At 40.7% G+C, this 21,238-nt stretch overlaps 1 protein-coding gene across 1 annotated transcript in view; it reads right to left on the reverse strand.

Annotated features, from left to right (window-relative positions):
• Positions 1 to 21,238, reverse strand: part of CACNA1I (calcium voltage-gated channel subunit alpha1 I) — a 459,676-nt gene that overhangs the window by 351,189 nt on the left and 87,249 nt on the right. Inside the window, exons 3-5 of the mRNA XM_069737599.1 lie at positions 7,419 to 7,734; positions 7,188 to 7,280; positions 886 to 1,230 (exon numbers count right to left, since the gene is read on the reverse strand). Of these exons, the coding sequence (XP_069593700.1) occupies positions 886 to 1,230; positions 7,188 to 7,280; positions 7,419 to 7,734 (754 nt within the window). The remainder of the gene's footprint in view (positions 1 to 885; positions 1,231 to 7,187; positions 7,281 to 7,418; positions 7,735 to 21,238) is intronic.

A 21,238-nucleotide genomic window follows, 5' to 3' on the forward strand; every position in this document is an offset into this window, starting at 1 on the left:
GGTCGGACCACCAGGCATCAATAAGTTATCCCTCATCCTATGAAAAGGGAATAACTTAATATTTTTTGGGGGAATGACCCTTTACGCAGATTCTAGCATTTTAAAATGTTAATTAATCATCTATGATATATCTATTAATTCAGTATCATTAGTTCCGTATGGTAGAATTGCCCAGGGCCTGGTTGTTGCAGCCATATTAGGCCATGTGCACAGGTATAATGGTCCACTGCGGATTTTTCCGCAGCGGATTTGACAAATCTGTAGGGCAAAAACGCTGCGTTTTTGCTGCAGATTTATCGCGGTTTTTCTGCGGATTTCACTGCGGTTTTACACCTGTGGTTTTCTATAGGAGCAGCTGTGAAACCGCTGCGGAATCCGCAGAAAGAAGTGACATGCTGCGGAATGTAAACCGCTGCGGAATCCGCAGAAAGAAGTGACATGCTGCGGAATGTAAACCGCTGCGGAATTCGCAGAAAGAAGTGACATGCTGCGGAATGTAAACCGCTGCGTTTCCACACGGTTTTTTCCGCAGCGTGTGAACAGCGGTTTTGTCGTTTCCCATAGGTTTACATTGTAATGTAAACTCATGGGAAACTGCTGCGGACCCGCAGCTGCGGAAACGCTGCGGATCCGCAGCAAAATCCGCATCGTGTGCGCATACCCTTACAGTCACCTCAAATGGGAATTGGGGCAATTTAACCTAAAGTTTTTCCTACTTTTTTCTGTTTTTAAGAAAACTAAGCAATGTGGCCATGTGATTACTGAATATCAAGAAAATAATATACGGATCTTCACCACTTCCGTTGCCTTTTTTTTTCTTTCAAGTCACAGTTTGCTCCGGATAAGGCAATAAAAATACACATTAAAGATGCCGTTTTTGCTCACATAGACTAATAAGGCAGAGCTGAATTTGTCATTCTTACACAACTGGTGCTGTTCTTTCCCATTGATCCCCAGCTTGGTGTTGTTGAGCTCAATTCGACTCTGTCTTCGGCTTTGAAGGCTCATGTAAAGCCCGACCGTACGACGCTTGGCCTTCCGGAGGATGTGGCAGACATATTGAAAGATCTCCTCGTAACAGTCCCCAGGCTCGGCATAACTAGCGACAGTGCTGGAGGATAAATACAAAGCCCTCTGCTCCTGCATCAGCTGGTGCTCCCTTTGCTTGGTCTCGGAGAATTGAGTGGCTATTACAACTAGGCACAAATTGATCATGAAAAACGATCCGACCTGCAGTAAAAAAAAAAAGAAAAACAAAATGACAACGGTCCACACCGGAACCTTGGCGTACAACTGGCATATTCAGGTGTTCACACAGTTGTGAAAAACTTCCAGCTCCAGGGATGAAAGAGATTCATTGCTTTTCTTACTGAAACAATGATTATAGCGAGAGAAAATTATTCAAAGCAGATGCTTTTTAATTTCTTAAAAGAAAGCCTTTAACTCTCCCTTTAAGCATTGATCATGGCTTGGTTATTAAATGCATTTTCAACATATTTCATTCTTGATCTTCTGATAATCTACATAATGTTATAACTATTACTTAATAATTCTGTTCCCATTCTGCGACATGCTAAATAAAATAAGAAAGCCTGACAAACTACAACCAGAGTGTCACAATTCTGTTGTTGGAATATCCAGGGCCAGGGACACCTTCCCTGTCCCTAACACTAGGGGTGCCATAGCTATCGCTGCATTACTTCTGATGGTGAAGAAGCCGGGGCCAAGTATACTGGATACTTGGCTGTGACTTGTGGTGAAACTCCGCCCACAGCCCAGTCAATCAGGAGGGGTGCGCGCGACTGGCTCACGCCCGGGGGAAGGCACGAGATTCGGAACTTGACGTGACATAAGCGGATGTCAGCAGCGGCTGCAGCCGGAGTCATGTGATGGGGAGTGAGCGGTCAGCGTTAGTGCCACTCACAGGCACAGATGGCAACTATAGGTATTTACAAAAATACTTCTTTATAAGGTTTAAGTCAGTGGGGGCGTTATACAATATAGTGGACAACTTCTTTACCTACATCATCTCGCTGTTTTTGCTACTTCCCTTTTGATGACTCTTTGTTTGAGAGTCTCAGTACATGCTGGGATACTTAAACGAAGCATCATCAGGGCAGAAGATGCTGTCACTGCTTTAACCCTTGCTCTCTCCCGGAAATGAAGCATTATCAGTGACCTTTGTTTCAGGAGTTGTGATAGTCACTGCTTGATGTGCACTTGTGTGATGTGCACAGTGACAGTGCGCTCTTTCTCACTGACTCAGTTCAGCAGTAACGAGCGCACTGTCAAAACACATTATCAGAATACCCAGCGGTCACAGACCCATCCTGCCCCCACAAGTGACTTGCCTATTGCAAGAGCACTTCACTGATAGATTGCTTCTGTATAACATCACAGCAGCTAGGGCTTTTAAATTTCCTGGCTTGGGTGGCTCTGGTCTCTATACAGAAGTCACATCCTGTGAATTTGACTTAAATGTCTGAGATGAGAATAATCCTTCAAGGCTATGGAATTGTGGCTGTATTTTAAAAATGTAAATATATATATAGCGATGGTAGGTAATCTGTGGCATAGGATATGAAATCGGTGGGGGTGCTAGTGTCAGACCCCCGGAGTGTATACCTGCTCCAGCAGTGATCAGATCTGAGCAATGTATGGAGCAGAACATAGAGGGCTGAATGGGAGTATGATGGCCTCAGACAACCTCTTTGAATAATGCGCTCAACTTACAGAAGAGAACTCTGCAGTCTTTGTTCTTCATTGTTTTTAGGTAGCAGTACTGTATGCAGCAGCTGAAAACTGGAGACTGCATATAGCACAATACACACGTAACACGTATTTCTAGGCTTACTCAGTATGCCCAGGCTATAGCTTCAGGCACAACTCTCTGAAAAGGCTTTGTATTATGTCATTCCAATGTCAGCTACTGCTGCCCCCTGGTCCAGACAGCGGCGGACACCAGTGTGTGAAAAATGGAATGGCGATCACTGCTGAAGCAATGCAAAATCATGGATATGAAGCAATGTTTGCATTAAATTCAGCAGCAAGTTTCTGCTACCCAATCTGATTGCAGCATAGTACAGAGATAGAAACCCTGATTCCAGCAATGTGTCACTTACTGAGCTACTTGCTGCACTTTTCATAAAATCACAGAAGATTATCATTAAAGGACTAGTAAACCTGCTGCCAGCCATACTCCTCCACTATTTGGCAGCGTTCTGCCTATGCAGAGTGTACACTGAAAGCTGCCAACCAGCGGTGTGGACGGGAATATACAGGGAACTGCTAGTTCTGAAGCAGAGAAAACAAATTTTTTTTCAAACCTGCAGCAAGAAGCCCAGTAAATGATACATCGTTGGAATCCGGGTCTCTGCCCCTACCTCCTACTGCTGGGTCAGAAAAAATTGGTGACAGATATCCTTTAAACAATTAGTAAAAAGCATCACAACTCCGCATCAAGCAAATGACTTAGTTAAATTAATATATCACCCTTCCAAAAATTCTTCAGTGTAGAAAAACGAGGGAACAAGTGGTCTTATTTTTGTGGTTGTTACATTTTTGATCAGACTTTGCACCTAATTGTTCTTGGTCGCTGCGTATAACACAATACACACGTAGCGTAAATTTCTCGTCATACTCCCGACAATACGCCCGGCCTGCGGCTCCGCTCCAGTGTTTTTTAGAGAAGGTAACCGCTCTGTGCCAGCTCTGTGACCTCTCTGGGTCTCATTAGTGTGGGAACGCTTGGCGCCTCTGCAGAGTCAAACCGTTAGGAAGCTAAATAGCGGGCAACTACAACGGTTCCAAGATAGTGATGTTCTTCTCGGCAGAAACTCAGCAGGTCAGGAAAAGCTCCTAATTACACCCACTGCTGCATTTGGATTCCTTTTGTTTTACAATGTACCATTTGAAAGCAACTTTTATGTGAGTCGGTAAACAACATTTACAGGCTTTTGGGTGAATTCGGAGAGATTTCATTTCCTCAGCTTGATATGATAGCATAGTTGCTGACTGCCGTTTCTGCTATATCTGACTCCTCCGAGTCAAGGCCATTGTGGATTCTTGTACAAGTAGAAAAATATTCCAATGAACATTGTTGGTGGTGGGTACCTAAAATATCACTAAGTAAAGTACAGTGTACATATAACTATATGTCCGCCTAATCACCACCCAAGTATGGAAATATACGGATAACTGCAAGAACAATAGCATAAAAAAACCTCAGAACACCACAAGGCAGTCATGAAATCCAACAACATTTTATTAAAGACACAATCAACAATAAAGGTATAACAGACAAAAAGGTACAATGGGGCTAAAAGAGATGACAAGGACCTCATCAGCATCAAGCCAAGCCCAAGGTAGGGTACATCCCTATATGCCTAATAACCTCAAGGAAGGTACGATACCGAAACGCGCGTCGGGGTGGACGGGCGTCCCTGTGTGTGCTCTCTGCCATCTGCACTAGGTAATGTGTATGCATATAAAGTTATTAAGTATATACTTGCTGGCACAGCAGTTGTGGAAAACTTGTATTGGTCTACCCATTGATTGATTATATGGTTGGCATAGCTGTGTGTCAGTGGTCGCTATCAGTATTGTACTTTTCTGCACTTGGCGGTATGCGGATTCTCTGCATACAATTACCGCTCTCAGGGATGTACCCTACCTTGGGCTTGGCTTGATGCTGATGAGGTCCTTGTCATCTCTTTTAGCCCCATTGTATCTTTTTGTCTGTTATACCTTTATGTTGATTGTGTCTTTAATAAAATGTTGTTGGATTTCATGACTGCCTTGTGGTGTTCTGAGGTTTTTTATGCCATTGTGGATTCTTGCAATGTCTCCACCACTTAAAAAGAATCCGTCGCCAGGCTTTTACTACCACATATGAGAGCACTGATTCAAGTGATGTATCACTTACTGGGCTGCTTGCTGCAGTTTTGACAAAATCCCTGTTTTATCTGCTGTAGATCTACAAGTTCTCTGAATGCGGAGCTGTTTATAACCCCGCCCACACCACTACACTGTGCATAGGCAGAAAACTGCCAATCAGTGGTGGGGGCAGGGTTATACAGATCTCAGAGAGGACTACAGCACGTTTACTAGTCTTTATCAAAACTACAGTAAGTAGCCCCATAAGTGACATATCACTGGAATCAGGGTCTCGGTCTCTACAGTTTGTTCCTCTCAGATTAAGGCAAAAAACCTAGTGACAGATTCCTTTTAAAGACTAGGTTCTCAACTTGTGGAACGTGGGAGGTGCATGTCATACTATATCTCTATCTTTCAGATTACACTGTGCTCAATCATAGCCTTAGTAGGTTTTCTGATTTGTTTGCGTAGGAGGTACTTGCCTTAAAGGGTTATTCTCACATTCTTTTATTGGGGAAAAATTGAAATAGTACATGTAAAACAAGTAACTTTGCAATTTACCTATTATTATAAATGATCTTTGCCCTCAAGAGCTGAGCGATTTATGAAATGTTTTGCTTACTGCTCGTTGCATAGCTGATCACCATTCTGAAGCTGGCCAGATGGCTGGAGTACACTGTTATCTTATGATCTGACCCCCTTCAGTCACTTCATTCTTCTGAAGACGCTACATGAGACAAATTTGCCTCTACGGTGTCGGAGACGTGCACAATACGGACCAGTGGTGCAACGATGCTACTGGTCTAAACTAGAAATCCTTGATTGATGCTGGGGCCACAGGGTTGGGGGACACGTGAGTATTGTGGCAAATATATAGGTAGATGAAAAGTCGGCACTCAATAAGATGAAGTGAAATAATTTAGCAAAATATTTATTCGTGCAATTCAATTTATCCCGAATATCAACGTCTCAGCCCTGAATCGGGCCCTTCATCGGAGTATAGCGGATTGCTAGTGTTGCGGTGAGAGAATCATGTGTGCAGTCCTAGAATCCGCACAACCCTGATGAAGGGCCCGATTCAGAGCTGAAACGTTGATATTCGGGATTAATTATCTGGATATATTGAATTCCATGATTACAATATTTCCTTTGTTTCACTTCATCTACCTATTACGGATCAGAACTTACTTGGGCACCAACTCATCGACGCGAAGTGACGTATTTTATTACCTACAATTGTGATAAATACAAAACATTTTTTTCAGTCCTTCCAAGAATATTGCTTGTCCAAGTCCAACGGTGCCTGGCAGCATGAAGAATTCGATGAAAAAAATTCAGTCTCTCTATCAGATCAGCTAGTTGGTCAAGGGAGTCCATAAAATCTAAGAAAAAGACCTACATCAATGTTTGGGGTACGTCCCTGCATCGCTTCTTTGCTGCAGCTATGCACAGATCAGTATTTACCACTTTGAATATCATTGCAAAAAAGAGGGTGAGTACCGAAAAGGATGAAATACGCATGGACATCTGCAAGATAAATTGACATGCTGCAGATATCAAATTCGTAGAACTTTTATTTTTTGCAGCATTTGCTTGAGATTTCTTAAAATGAAAGTGCAATGGAAAGTCTTCTGGATTTTGATTATCTGGAACCATACCCCAAATATTACAGCTTCTATCTTCTCTTTTCCAGCTACACAGCACCCAGTGATCACTATGATGCACACAGAACCATCAGAATTGCTGATGCTTCTGTAGGACCTGTCAATCACATGATCGCTGAGTCCTTGGCCAGCATAGCAAAGCTGCTGGTTCTTAAAAAACCAAGATCATCTAAGCTAGCAAAGGCTGTTGTGCAGCCTGGCTTTCAGTCATGGCCGGTGTGGCTTCAGTCACCACTCAGTGCACAGTGAGCCCCGATACTGACTGACAGCCAGCTGTCTACTGATACACTGCTGAGCCGGCTGTCTGTCAGTGCAGGATGTGGTCAGAGACGCTGCTTACTACGCACTGAGCGGTGACCAAGGCCCTTCCAGTTGTGCCACTATGACTGAAAGCCAGAGGCTGCAGGGAGGAATAAAGTTAATTTCCTCTCAGCAGCCAAACTTTCAGTGTGGTGGCCGCATGGCTTTAGAACACTATTAAACTGCAGATGAACCCCATATTTGCCGGTTAATAGTGTATTTTCACATGACAGTTTCTCTTTAAGCTTTATTAGTGTCCCATTTGTCAGACCCCCAGCGATTATCAACTTATCACCTTTTTTTATCATTCCATTAATGAACAACTTTTTTAAAGCATACATTACTTACTATAATCAGCAGAATGAAGTAGATAAAGTTATAGAAGGAGTGTGCATCCATGACGTAATACATAATCTCTACCCAGCCCTCTAATGTAATGACCTGTAAGACAGAGAACAGGAATTGGAGCATGCTACTTTTTTTTTTAGAGCAATGACCTAGTTATAGTTATTTTTACAGCTCATTTATAGGCAATAATTCTATCATAGTCACTTGAAAATGTCAATTACAAAACTCCACCTGAAATATGACAATCCAAGCATAACCAATGTTATCAAAGTTAATGGCGCCCTTATGGGGATTGGTGTTGCTGGTGCGACAAACATTGTAGTACTGATTCCAGTTGACACACATGCCGCTGACATTAAACTCCTGTCGGATGGAATTGTAGTAATAATAGTCCTCTTTATCCAAGCAGCATGTATGTCCCCGATCCCTAAGTGGTGGGATCTCGTGACAGCCCATGATTCCATTATCACCAGACAATGAACAGATAAATGGCATTTCATCATCTTCTTCAGGCTGGTAATATGGTGGCAATGTGATATCGCCTTGTCTGAAAGACATAAATCGAAAAACTATGATGAATAATAATTCATATAATGAAGCATACAACAATGTCTAAACAGTATTCAAATGGATAACACAACATTATGACAGAAATCTTTGATGCCACAATAACTCAGTACACATAAGTAAAGACTAAGGACACCATTGACAACGTCCTTGCACAGTGCCGTCATGGGGCACATTGTAACGTCACAATGTTATAACGAACATCAACTGAAGCCTAGTTGGCACCTTGGGGGATAGACAGAGCGTAGAGTCAAACGCCTAGTCACCTGGAAACCACGGCTCAGAGTGAAGCAGAAGGCTGGAGATGAGTGATGTGCGGGAAGGTGAAAAGAAGAGGCGCAGAGGACCGGAAAGTGGGCTGCAGGCCAGTGGGAAGATGAGCCTTAGGCCGGGGTAACACTTGCCAGTGCAATGCGAGAAACTCGCACGAGTCTCTCGCATCAATATCCAGCACTGCCACCGGCATTCGAGACCAGAGTGTGCGGCTGCATGTATTTCTATGCAGCTGAATGCGGTGGTAGTGCCAGGTGTTGATGCGAGAGACTCTCGCATTGCACTCGCAAGTGTGATCCCAGCCGTAAGGAGCAGTCAGACGGCCATATAAATTGGACGAGGATCTCAACGTAATGCTCGGACTGGCCAATGCATGAATCTCATGCTCGGGTCAGGAGAGCCGAAGGCCAGTCCGAGCATTGCATTGCGATCCCAGTTCTAGTTATTCAGCTGTGTGATTCTTCCCTCAGTATTAATTTTTTTAACCTTTTGCTGACCTTCTTTAGCTCAGCAAATTGTCAGCCAATTCTCAGCTGTTTTGTTGAATTTGTGGATCTATACAGGTACTATACAGATGATCAGGTTTTTAAATACATCAGATAGGGATTATATACATTAGATAGGACTGCTCTATTATGGGTATATCTTGGCGATTGGTGGAGCAGCTTAATATACATTTTTTTTGCAAAAAAAATGTATTAACTAAATACCCTGTATTTTTTTCATTTTTTGACTAGCACTTGCTCATTTACTGTGACTTCTTTACAACAGAGTATTTTTGACCTCGCTGTGCTCTTTTTGTGTCTTCATGTTTCTTGGTGGTGTGAACAGGTTTCTACAGACTTGTTCACTGTGCAAGTACCGTTTTTGGTTCTATAATTGTTCTCTTGTTTCTACAAGACTGGGGAGTCTACCACTCCTCTGTGGGCCATTTGCACTAAAGCTGTTCCATCTTGCATGTCCACATGGATATTTTCTCTCTGAACCCTGCTTATACAGGTACTATGCAGATGATCAGGTTTTTAAATACATCAGATAGGGATTATATACATTAGATAGGACTGCTCTATTATGGGTATAACTTGGCGATTGGTGGAGCAGCTTAATATACATTTTTTTGCAAAAAAACGTATTAACTAAATACCTTGTATTTTTTTCATTTTTTGACTAGCACTTGCTCATTTACTGTGACTTCTTTACAACAGCGTATTTTTGACCTCGCTGTGCTCTTTTTGTGTCTTCTTTGTTGAATTTGTGTAGAGCACATAACAAAAATATCTGCATCCTGGAGAATATGAATTTTTGTAAAATTTTAGATGAATTTATCTCCACTCTAATAAATTATTCCACCTCTAGGTAAAAAAAAATGTGCCATAAGTTTCACTTTGAAATCTCCTTTACGACATTGATGAGCAGGCCTCCTTCTTTTCATTCTTCATCCTGCTCCTACAGTAGTGTCAGACATTTCTCTTGTGTGTGTCTCCCTCACAGGAATACATGTCATCCACACATCTGATTTTCTCGCACGAGTGTTATCTGTGGTTTTCGCAGATAACACTCTTACATACAGTATGATAGTTTATGGGTCTGTGCACATGTGTACATTTTTTCCTGAACCAAATGTTCCACGGAAAATGATGGAGACATGTTTAATTTTTATTCGAGCCTTGGATCAAAATTGTCAATGCAAGTCTTATGGGTTCCTGAAAAATCTGAGAGTGGTCCAACATTTCCTTTTTGGGGCCGTAGGCTATATATGGTATATATGGTTGTGTAATCATCAATTGTGAGAGCTGTATGCATCTTATAAGCATATCTTATAAGAAGAAACAGTCTTGGATAGCAAGGTTTGTGCAAAGTTGTCCTTGTCCTTCTTACTACTAATAGTGTCACAAACCGACATGGTTGAGTCCAGCGGATGACACAACGAACACCAACAATTTGATGGAATGGGGAGAGGAAGGCCCTAATAGTAGGGAACAAAGGATGGGGCACCTCTTGAGCTCCAACCTGTGCATGTCTCTAAGCTCTCCTAACGCCCTAAGTGGGTCCTTCCCCCCCAGTACCGTCACGTGCCTAGTCCCTCTTTGTCACCTCACTGTTCCCTGGCTAGTGCACTGGCCAGCAAGGACTTTAGCCTCACCACTGCAGATGGTGAACAACTCCGGGAGAGGGACAACAACAAGACAGACAGAAAAAGGGGAAATAGAACTTAACACTGTCCCTGCTGAAAAGCACCACACAGCTGAGGATAAGGCACCAGGACCATGAACTCCATGAACACAGCAGAAGCACCACTGCAACCAGAGAGCTCTTTACTCCAGGTTTGGTCAACATAGATTACTCTATTACCAACAGTCAGCTGATGCTTCATATGACCTTTTAAAGGATGGTGGAAGTAGTCACCACCCACATCAGCTGACTAGCAACCAAAGCCAAAAAGTTGCCAGCAAGGGAAACTGACATTAATCCTTGCTGGCCCAAAAGGAAAAAAGCTACGTTTTTACATTTAAATTATAGCCGAAACAGAGCTGCCACAAATCCAAAAATGAATCGTGACAAATAGGTTTCCAATCTGTTTTTAATGTATTCATAAAGTATACAACTTTAAAGAGATGTCAGGTGCAGGCCGATGATCTTCCTACCATTATTTTAGTAAAAAGTGAGCTATAAAAACTATAATACAAAAATATTTTGTACAGCTGCAAATTTTGTGATACTCATTGCTATTTTTCTGAGCCAGTTTCTTCAAAATAGCGGACATACTTCATGAATATTGTGCAGAATTAACACTATTCGTTTTTTGTCTTTGACTTGTTTTGAACCCACTTAGCGCAAAAGTCACACATTTTGTAAAATGGTTGTAAAATTTGCACCAAAATAATCACTCTAGGGGGAAACTAATACGCCAAATGTTGGGGATTTTTTACCCCTTCATGACATATGACGTAAATTTGCATAATATGTCTTGAACTTACATCTTATGCATTACCCCTGCCTTTAATGCTAGCTTGAACGCCCCCACACGTGATGGATGATTTAATCAGTCATCATGTTCCTCTAACAGCCACTTTGCCCCAACTTTTAACCTTTTTAATACCACTGTCGATCTTTGACAGCAGCATTTAACATGTACCAGCAGAGGGGAGCATCCTTCCATGTGCTCATCGGTGCACCTGTGATGTGATCGTAGGGTGCCGAAGGGTTTCATGACAGCCGGTGGTCTGCTGAAGACTCCCTGTGCCTGTCATTACAATCCTCCTGTGAAAGCCAGCCTGTGACTGGTGTTCATAGCAGATTGAGATTTTAGCTATATGTAGCAGGGCTGATGCACTGCTTTGTATAGCACAAGAAGTCCCCTAAGGGGACTATTAAGTAGAGTAAAAAGTAAAAAAAAAATTAAATATGAAAAAAATAAAAAAGACAAAAGTTCAAATCACCCCCTTTTTCCCCCATTAACCCCTTTGAGACGAAGCCCTTTTTAATTTTTGCATTTCTGTTCTTTGCTCCCCTTTTTCCCAGAGCCATAACTTTTTTATTTTTCCATCAATATGGCCATGTGAGGGCTTCTTTATTGTGGGACAAGTTGTGCTTTTAAACAACACGATTGGTTTTACCATATCGTGTACTCAAAAATGGGAAAAAAATTCCATGTGCGATTAAATTGCAAAAAAATGCAATTCCACAGTGTTTTTAACATTTTTTTTTACCATGTTCACCGAATGCTAAAAGTGACCTACCATTATGATTCTCCAGGTCATTACAAGTTCATAGACACCAATCACGTCTAGGTTCTTTTTTATTTAAGTGGTAAAAAAAATCCAAAGTTTGTTAAAAAAAAAAAATTGTGCCATATTCTAAGACCCATAGAGTCTCTGATTTTTGTGATTGGGTCAGGGTTTATTTTTTGCGTGCCGAGCTGATGTTTTTATTAATACCATTTTGGTGCAAACTGCAGATATGATCTTTAGATCGCCAGTTATTGCAATTTAATGCAATGTTGTGGCGACTAAAAAAACTTACCAAATATTTGTAGGTTTGATTTTTTTTTATTGGTTTATTTTGAATGGGACATATTTTGTTATTTCTTAAATATTTTTAACAACATCTTTTTTTTACTTCTGGCATGCTTCAATAGTCTCCATGGGAGACTAGAAGCTGCCATAACCCGATCGGCTCTGCTACATACAGGCGATGATCAGATCACCTTTATGTAACAGAATTACTCACTTGCTATGAGCGCTGACCACCAGGCAGACCTCTGGTTGTCATGCCAACCCATCGATGACCCGCAAGATAGGGTTCACCAATGGTTGGATTTCCATCCCGATGGCCGGAATCACGCATTAAATGCCGCTGTCAGCATTTGACAGCGGCATTTAATGGGTTAAATGCCACAGGTGGATCGCAATTCCAACCTCGGATGTCCCGGGAACACGTCAGCTGTTCAAAACAGCTGACGTGGCGGGAAAGATGTGAGCTCACCGCTGGAGCCTGCATCAAAGGGAGAGAAGCGACATGCGAAGAACCAGTACGGCGCATGCCGCAAAGGGGTTAAAAATAAAACTGTTAAAAAATACATATTTGGCATTCCTAAAAGTCCAATCTATCAAAATATAAAATAAACTAAACTGATCAGTAAATGGTGTAACAATAAAAAATCAAAAAGTCTAAATTATGTTATTTTGACCGCCACAATAGTGCAATAAAATGCAATAAGAGGCAATCAAAACATTGTATCTACTTCAAAATGGTATCAATAGAAACATCACCTTGGGCGCAAAAAATAAGCCTTCACCAAGCCCAATATTCCAAAAAATGAAAATGTTACTGGTCTCGGAAAATGTCGACAAAAGCAAAATATTTTTTCAGAAATGTACAAAAAAAATTTCACCATTTAAATAAATAGAAGCACTATACATGTTTGATATCTGCGTACTCACTCTGACCTGGGGAATCATATTGCAAAACTGCATTTTTTTTTTTTCAATTTTAAAGCACTTGGAATTTTTTTCCATTTTCCAGTACACTATGTGGGAGAATAAATGGTGTCATTCAGAAGTACAACTCTTCCCACAAAAAAACTAGCCCTCATTTGGCTCTATTGTCAGAAAGATAAAAAAGTTATAGCTCTTGGAAGAAGGGGAGGAAAAAACAAAAAAAATGAAAAATGGCCATGGTGTAAAGGGGATAAAAAGTCATATTTCATGACTCTGTAAAAAACAACAAAAAAATCCACAGTGGTGTTAAAATCAGAAAACTAACTAAAGCACAAAAGACTTCAAAAGGAGGAAATAATTTGACGAATTTTATAGCTAGTCAAAATGTCACTGATAGATAGGTATTCACACCAAACAACGGACAAAAATGCTGTGAAGAATCTGGCACAACTTCTGACTGACCGGAAGTCTGAGGTAAAATCCACAAGCTCTCAATGTAAATGCTTGTGCACGCGACAGATATCCCTGGTCTTCATAGATAACACCCTGTACAGTACCCATGATATTCTATGAGGGTTCTCACATGTACGATCTTTTCCTCGGACCGAGGGAAAAATCAGAGACATATCCGATTCTGACCTAATTGTCAGATCAATATCGACAACAAGTCTATGGGTCTGTGAAGAAAATCGGAACAGACTGATTTCTCTCCACTTGTAAGAAAAACTGAGGACTCTGGTGAAAATCTGATCAACGTCTGGTCTGAATAAAAGGATTATTTTTCTCGCATGTGAAGAAATAGGTCATGTGACCCTACCCGAAGTCTATGAGAGCCTCGTTCTGGACTTATAAACTTACATTGAGCTGTGACTTCAGGACATTTCGTACATACTGTGGTAAAAGTTACTGTAAATCATGATTCTCCCAGAAAGTACAATGACAGAAATATCTAACTTGTATATATTATTTTTTTATCATATATCATTTTTTATTTAGGTGGAGAAAAAAATTCTGAAATTTAAAAAAACTATATATATATATATTTGTCAACATATATCATATTCCAAGATGTTGAACATTTTTGTTTTTCAATTGACTGAGCAAGGTAATCTGTAACTCTAATCTAATAATTTACAAATTAAAAACACTTAGTTGATTCTTTTCCATTACAGCTGCCGTGTAATATACCAGCAAAAACTGAAAATCCTCAGTATGGCCATCCCCAGGAAAGTTTTTTTGAAAAAAAAGCAAGACCAATTTTCTTCTACATATGAACATCTTATTAATGAAATAAAAATTAGGTCCCGTGCATACGACCAATTGTTATTTTGGAAGAGTACTATCGGTGGTTTACACATATAGTACTCGTACCCATGATATTTTATGGGACTGTGCACATGTCCTATTTTTATCCGAGTCTCAGATTCAAATTGGCAATGCGAGTCTATGGGTCCGTGAAAAACACTTGACCACACTTGGATGACATCCGAGTGTGGTCCGATTTTCACGGACTTATAGGGCCTGAACTGTATAAGAAAAGGCACTGGGACAGCAAAGGAGTAGGAAAGGGTTAAAGAAAAATATGGGAAATTTTGGGGGCTCCTCTGTGTAAAGAGGTGAGATTATTACAGTACATATAGGAGTTTTGACACTAAAAGGCTAATCAGCCATATTACCTTCATCTTGTTAATGCCCCGTCTTCATGCTTTTTCTTTGATAGGCTTGGATTTTGGTGTATAAAGATGGTTTATAGATCCATACATGAAGGTCCAAGGATTTGGTTACAGTTGTTGGTTTATGGATATTTTGTAGCATATTTGACAAAAGGTTTATATATAAAATGCTTTTTATATGGTGTTGTTATGTAAAGTATAAATATGTCACAGCATGGGCCTGTTTCTTGTCCATGCCCAATTATGTTCATTCAGCAAGGCCCGTTGTAATACAGCGTTTGGCCTTTGGGGGTTGAATGAGGAGATCGGTGGAAAGAAAGGAAATGGGCATGGATGGAATTTTGTTGGAATATTTTTGTTTTTTAATAAAGCTGTGGTCAGCCCACTTATCCTACATAAGTTTCTGTATTTTCCTTGTTGGGTAAAGAGGGAATTTATATAAATCAGCCATGTCTTCGTAGGAGGCTGATGTATCACACTCCTTCCAGTGTGAGAAAATGGAGAAGGAGGAGAAACCTTTTCTGTCCACATCTGAGAAAAACTGATGAGACTCTGATCGAACTCTGATTAGAAAAATCAGACAGGTTTATACGGATGGAGAGAAAACAATCATGTGAACCTGCCCTAAAACTAGAGTTAAATTACTTATTTTCTCTCATCCGAGAAAATTTGTCTAATTATGCTAATCATACTGTGATCAGATAGTGTGCTCTGATTTTCTCAGATGTGGATAATACCAAAAAAAAATCCATATTCTCCATTCTGTCAGTCCGTGAAAATCGGCCTGCACTTGGTTGTCATCTTAATGCAGTCTGATTTTTTTCACGGACCCATTGAAGTGAATGGCCAAGTGCGATCCGATAATGGGAAGCAACTCAAGTACACTGAGATTTGTTTCCTTGTACCGACTTGGCAAAAGGAAAAAATCGGACATATGCATTTTCTGGTTGTGTGCACAAGCGCTTAAGAACCTAACGGGGCACATTTGTTAACACCGTTTTATTCTTAGGCTGAGCAAAGTTAGACTACAGTTTTAAAATTTACCAGATTTATCACAGTGGCTCATGATTTTCTAGGTTAAGTTTATAACACTTATTAGTGAGCTTACTTTGAGCCAGAAATTTGTGCCAAAATTGTGGAGCATTTTTGGGTACAAAATATATAAGTTAGGTCCCACTCTTTTTCATTGAGGCCACACCCTTTCTAGAATAAGACACAAAAAGTGTCTAATACATTTTTGGAGCAATTATGCCAGAATTCTTATATTCAGCTTGATAAGTATGCCCTATTATGTTCCCTACATTAATAAATATGATATCTAGCAGACAAAAATAGAATCTGAATTAGTCCAATCTTGTAAATCATTTTAATGGTGAGCAAACAATATGCTATTAATTATAAATAAGATTTTTATTTTAACTGGCCAATTATTACTGCAATTAGTCAAATTTGTATCATGAAGATGATTGCTGTAGAAACCAATATTAATTCATTACGGAAGAGTCGTGGGGTCATGAGATATATTAATAACATCATTTTGAGTCTTAAAAAAAAAGTCAAATTCTTTTTCAATCATGTCTGAATTCTGATTTATTTCTTTATTTTTGCTTCTGGAATTCTGTCATTTATCTCAAAACTTTTTAATCTCAAATTCCAGATAATAAAATTTAGAATGTCATGAGACTATCAGGTGAGAAAGCATTCAAAAAAGAATATATAGAAGTAGGGTTGAGCGACTTTTCTTTTTATAGGATCGGGTCAGGTTTCACGAAACCCGACTTTTTCAAAAGTCGGGTCGAGTGAAATCGGCCGATCCTATAGAAAAGTCGGGGTCGGAGTCGGCCGAAACACGAAACCCAATGCAGTGCATTGGGTTTCTAATGGTTCCCAGGGTCTGAAGGAGAGGAAAGCCGCGACGTCATCTAAGGTCCTTCAGGCGCTGATTCTTAGGAAGGAAGGCTGCGGGTTAGAACCAGGGCGCGTCCGAGGGTGAGTATATACCTATTAGGAATATACTCACCCTCGGACGTGCCCTCGGACGTTTCCTTCCTAAGAATTAGCGCCTGAAGGACCTTAGATGACGTCGCGACTTGTGATTGGTCACGTGACGCCCATGTGACCGCTGACGCGACCAATCACAAGCCGCGATGCCATCGAAGGCCCTTCAGGCGCTCATTCTTATTAAGGAAGGCTGCCGGTGAGAACCAGGGCGCGTCCGAGGGTGAGTATATCAATATTTTTTTTATTTTTATTCTTTATTTTACACTTAAATATGAATTCCGAAACCGATTCCCGATATCTTAAACATATTGGAACTCGGTATCGGAATTCCGATTCCAGATCTGAAGATCGCCGACCTCATGGCCGACCCCACACAGGGTCGGGTCGGGTTTCATGAAACCCGACTTTGCCAAAAGTCGGCGACTTCTGAATCTGGCCGACCCGTTTCGCTCAACCCTATATAGAAGCATTCACTACTTTTTAATCAAATGTTTTCTGTAGGTGTCCACACCAAAATATACAATAACAATCGTCTTGGGATTGTTGAGTTTTTGCTCAAATTTGTCATGCATTTTGCACATTATGTAATGTGCTTTTTGAAGAAGGATTTGTAATCTGTAATTTAGCTCAAAAAAGTATTGATTACGCATTTAAAAATGCAACTACCGCATGGTTTTTATATGCGATTCTTCACATTCTCCACAAAAACTTATAGTGAGAAAATGCACCAATAAACACATAGATCACCATCGTCTTTAGAAGCTCAGTGGCCATGAAATTTCATTAAATCAAACCCACTTTGCTTCTGCAGTTAAACAAAGCAGAATTTCACAGCATTTTTTGCCATATGGGAACATAGTCTCATATTGATATCAAGAAGAATAAATTATTTCTCAAATTGGTGCATTTTATTCTAATTTATATTACATCTTTATATAGATAGCTACAAGTAATGGATGAATCCAAACAGTAAAGGTCAGGGTCCATACGCAACATCTAGTGTCCATGGATGGACCCCAAACACAGAGTTCTCGAGGAAATCCATGTCACTGTTTGGGTTCAGCATCACGAACATTGGTTGTTTCCCAAGCTGTCATCTGTGTGAGAGGTGCAGATGACAGTATGTGAGCCATCAGCTGTGACCGGTGGTAAAGAGTACTAATAGATACGCCTCTTCTAGGGTGACCGCAGGCTGCTATTATTAGGCTGAGAAGAGCCAATATCCATCGTCCTTTTCCATTCTGAGAATACCAGTGCCAAGCTATTTGATTTAGCTTGGCTGGCTGTCAAACATGGGGGGAACCCAAAGACATTTCTTTTAAATATTTATTTAAATAATTGAAAAAAACAGCTTGGGACACCTCTATTCTTGATAACCAGCCATGATAAAGCTGGCAACTGGGAGTTGTAGCCTGCAGCTGTTGGTTGTGCCCGTTCTGGTTATCAGAAATAGACGAGACACCATGTCATTTTTTTAAATTTATTTATTTATTGCACAGGCACCAGCTGATGAATACTCATCTCATCAGTGTCACCTGCTTTCGCTGCAACCAGCATCAGCAGGTGTAGTATGATGAGAGCAGTACTCTCATTAGCACACGACTGTGGCCGGCAGCACCATTTTAACTGCCAATCACAGCTGCTGGCTCACATGCTGTCATCTGCATGACAGCATGGGAATTGCAGCGCTCTGACTGGCGCTAATGATCTTACCGCCGATCTGAGCCCATGTTTGCCGTGCTGTGACCCAGATGACAGAGTAGCAGACAACGTATGTTTGGGCCTCCCATTCAAATGAATGATGTCTGGGTTTGGGTTCAAGTTCGGGTACTGTTCTGGATCCCGAACCGAACTTACTTCTAAATAATCGACCAAACCCGCCAGACCAGAACATCTATGGGTTCCCACATCACTAATAACTACAATACCATGACGACTTTCACATTTTTAATTGACATAAATGTTCTGTTTTTGAGCATGGGTCTACATCTGTCATCACTCATCAGATATTGTTGCAGTAAGTGCGTGAGTAATTTGCTGTCTCTGTAACATGCACTGTGCCTACACTTGACTCTGGAATAGTTTGGACTAGACTGTGTATTACCATCAGTTAATATGTTTATCTCTGAGCTCGGATAATGAACACTGATTTTTTAATAGCTTTTATAATCAGCAAGCTGTACTGCACACGCTGAAAGAAAGACAAATACAGACACAGTTTTAATCCATTAATGATAATGGCACTAATGCCTCCTAGAAATAACTCACTGTATACATGCCAGCTATGCACTATCTATAAAGTCAAAAATAAGAACACCACAACAAAAAGAGCTATTTGGGTGCAAAGCTCCCTAATTATTTACCAAACCTTCAATATAAGTCCAAAAGAAAGGTTCCCACCCAGGAACCGAAACGTCGCCATGTTGGGCCATTAAATAAGAAGCTTTTTCATCTGAATGATGTGCTGCCTCCAATCTTTTGGACTTATCTATGTATCTACAGATAGAAAAAAAAAGCTGCAAAGTAAGAAGTGTCAACAATAATTTATTTTTAGCAATTTTCAAAATGGAAATTGAAATCTAAATCAAATCGATATTTGTTGTGACCACTCTTTGCCTTCAAAATAGTATCAGTTCTTCCATGTACACTTGCACAAACTCAGGGATCTTGTAGGATTACAATCATTACAATCAGAAACAGTCATTACCTGAAACACAAAAAACTGGGCAGGAGGCTTAAAACCAGGTGATTGACAGCCAAATTGTGCCACAAAAGTGAGGTTGTGCACCTTTACAAGATTGAGGACAGCAACAAGGTAGTTATACTTCATCAGCAAGGTCTCTCCCAAGCAAAAATATCAAAACAAACTAAAGTTTTATGCTTTACAGTTCAAGCTCTTTTGAAGAAGCACCAAGAAATGGGCTGAGGGCCATAGAAGCAGTAATGTGTCAAGGAAACTTAGTGCACCAGATGAAAAACACATCCCGATCACTTCCCTTTAAAATAAAAAACTGTTCCGGCTGACATGTGCCGGAATAGTTTTGGGCTCATCGCCAGAGCCCTCAGAAAACAGGGGGAGGCCATGTTAGATGTAACTATACATCTAAGGTTGGAAAGGGGTTAAAAGTAGAATTAATTATGAATAAGGTAGGGAAAATTGGGAATATACCAATATCGGTGGTGCTCTTCATACAGTCTAATTCAACAGTAAATTGGAGGAAAAACGAGGCAATTACCAAATAGTAAAAAAAATCTCTTTTTATCTGTCAATCCATAAAACCAAATGCATCTTCAGAGGGGAAGAGTAGCAGGGTGCATGCATTTTTGCATTGATTTATTGTCATTGAGAACTATTTTTATCTTACAGAATAAGTTGAAGTAAGGATATGGCCTCTACTGAACCCTGATCGCACATAATCGAATATGTGTCGGATTACACGAAGAGACAGAAGGATTAGCACAACTGACATCCCCAGAAGATCTGCGGCTAGTTCTCCAAGATGTTTGGAACAACCTCCCTACTGAGTTCCATAAAAGCTCAAAGGATGTTTACACCAAATATTGATTTGATTTAAATTTCTTTTCTGTTCATTCACTTTAAATTTTGTTAATTGATGAGAATAAGCTAATACCAAATCAATATTTGAAATCATTCTTACCTTGCAGCATTTGTTTTATAACTGTCTAAAATCCTTGTACCTACGTTTTACAATTTTCGGTCAGTAGAGCTCTGTGAGAGCTTACTTTTTGTGTCAGAAAGTGTGCTTTTCATTGGCTTAAAGGGACCCTGTCACCAGGAATAAAGCTGTTAACCTGCAGATGTGAGGCTAATCTGCAGGTGAAAAGCGTTATGATGTTGTCTGGTGCCTGCACGCAGCCGAATGCAGCGTAGAGAAAATGATCTTTGTTATCCCCGCCAGCATTTAGTCATAGGGGCTGGGGTGCCGCCGGTTCAGTCACCACTCTGAGAATACAGAGCTGCCACTGCAACCATGCCCCCGGCCCTGACTGACAGCTGGTGGCAATGAAGAGCCAGTGTCAGTCAGTTCCGGGGGTGCGGTTAAAGGGGCCACTCTGTCAGAGACAAGAGTGGGGTTACAGCAGCCGCGACTGAACCAGCGACGCCCCGCCCCTATGACTGAATACCGAATGATGGTGGGCAGAATAAAAATCATTTTCTCTCCACTGCATTCGGCTGCATTCAGGTGCCGGGCAGCATCATAGCGCTGTTAACCTGCAGATTAACCGAATATCTATAGGTTGAAAGCATTATTTCTGGTGACAGGTTCCCTTTAATTTTCTGGCACATGCAACTTGTTAATTGCTTCTTATTACACTTTTTAGGAGGTGGAATGTATACTGAGCAAAAATATAAATGCAACACTTTTGTTTTTGCTCCCATTTTTCATGAGCTGAACTCAAAGATCTAAGGGAGGGTATGTGCAGATGTTAAGGAATTGTCAGAGCTTTGGACGCAGCACATGTCCGCTGCGTCCAAAGTGCCACTGGCTATTGAATGGAGGTGAATCTGCATGTGTTCACTGAGCTGTGCAGATTCACTGCATCCAATATACTGTATGGGTGAAAATTATCTTGC

Source organism: Ranitomeya imitator, chromosome 8 (genome assembly GCF_032444005.1).
Source record: "Ranitomeya imitator isolate aRanImi1 chromosome 8, aRanImi1.pri, whole genome shotgun sequence".
NCBI lineage: Eukaryota > Metazoa > Chordata > Amphibia > Anura > Dendrobatidae > Ranitomeya > Ranitomeya imitator.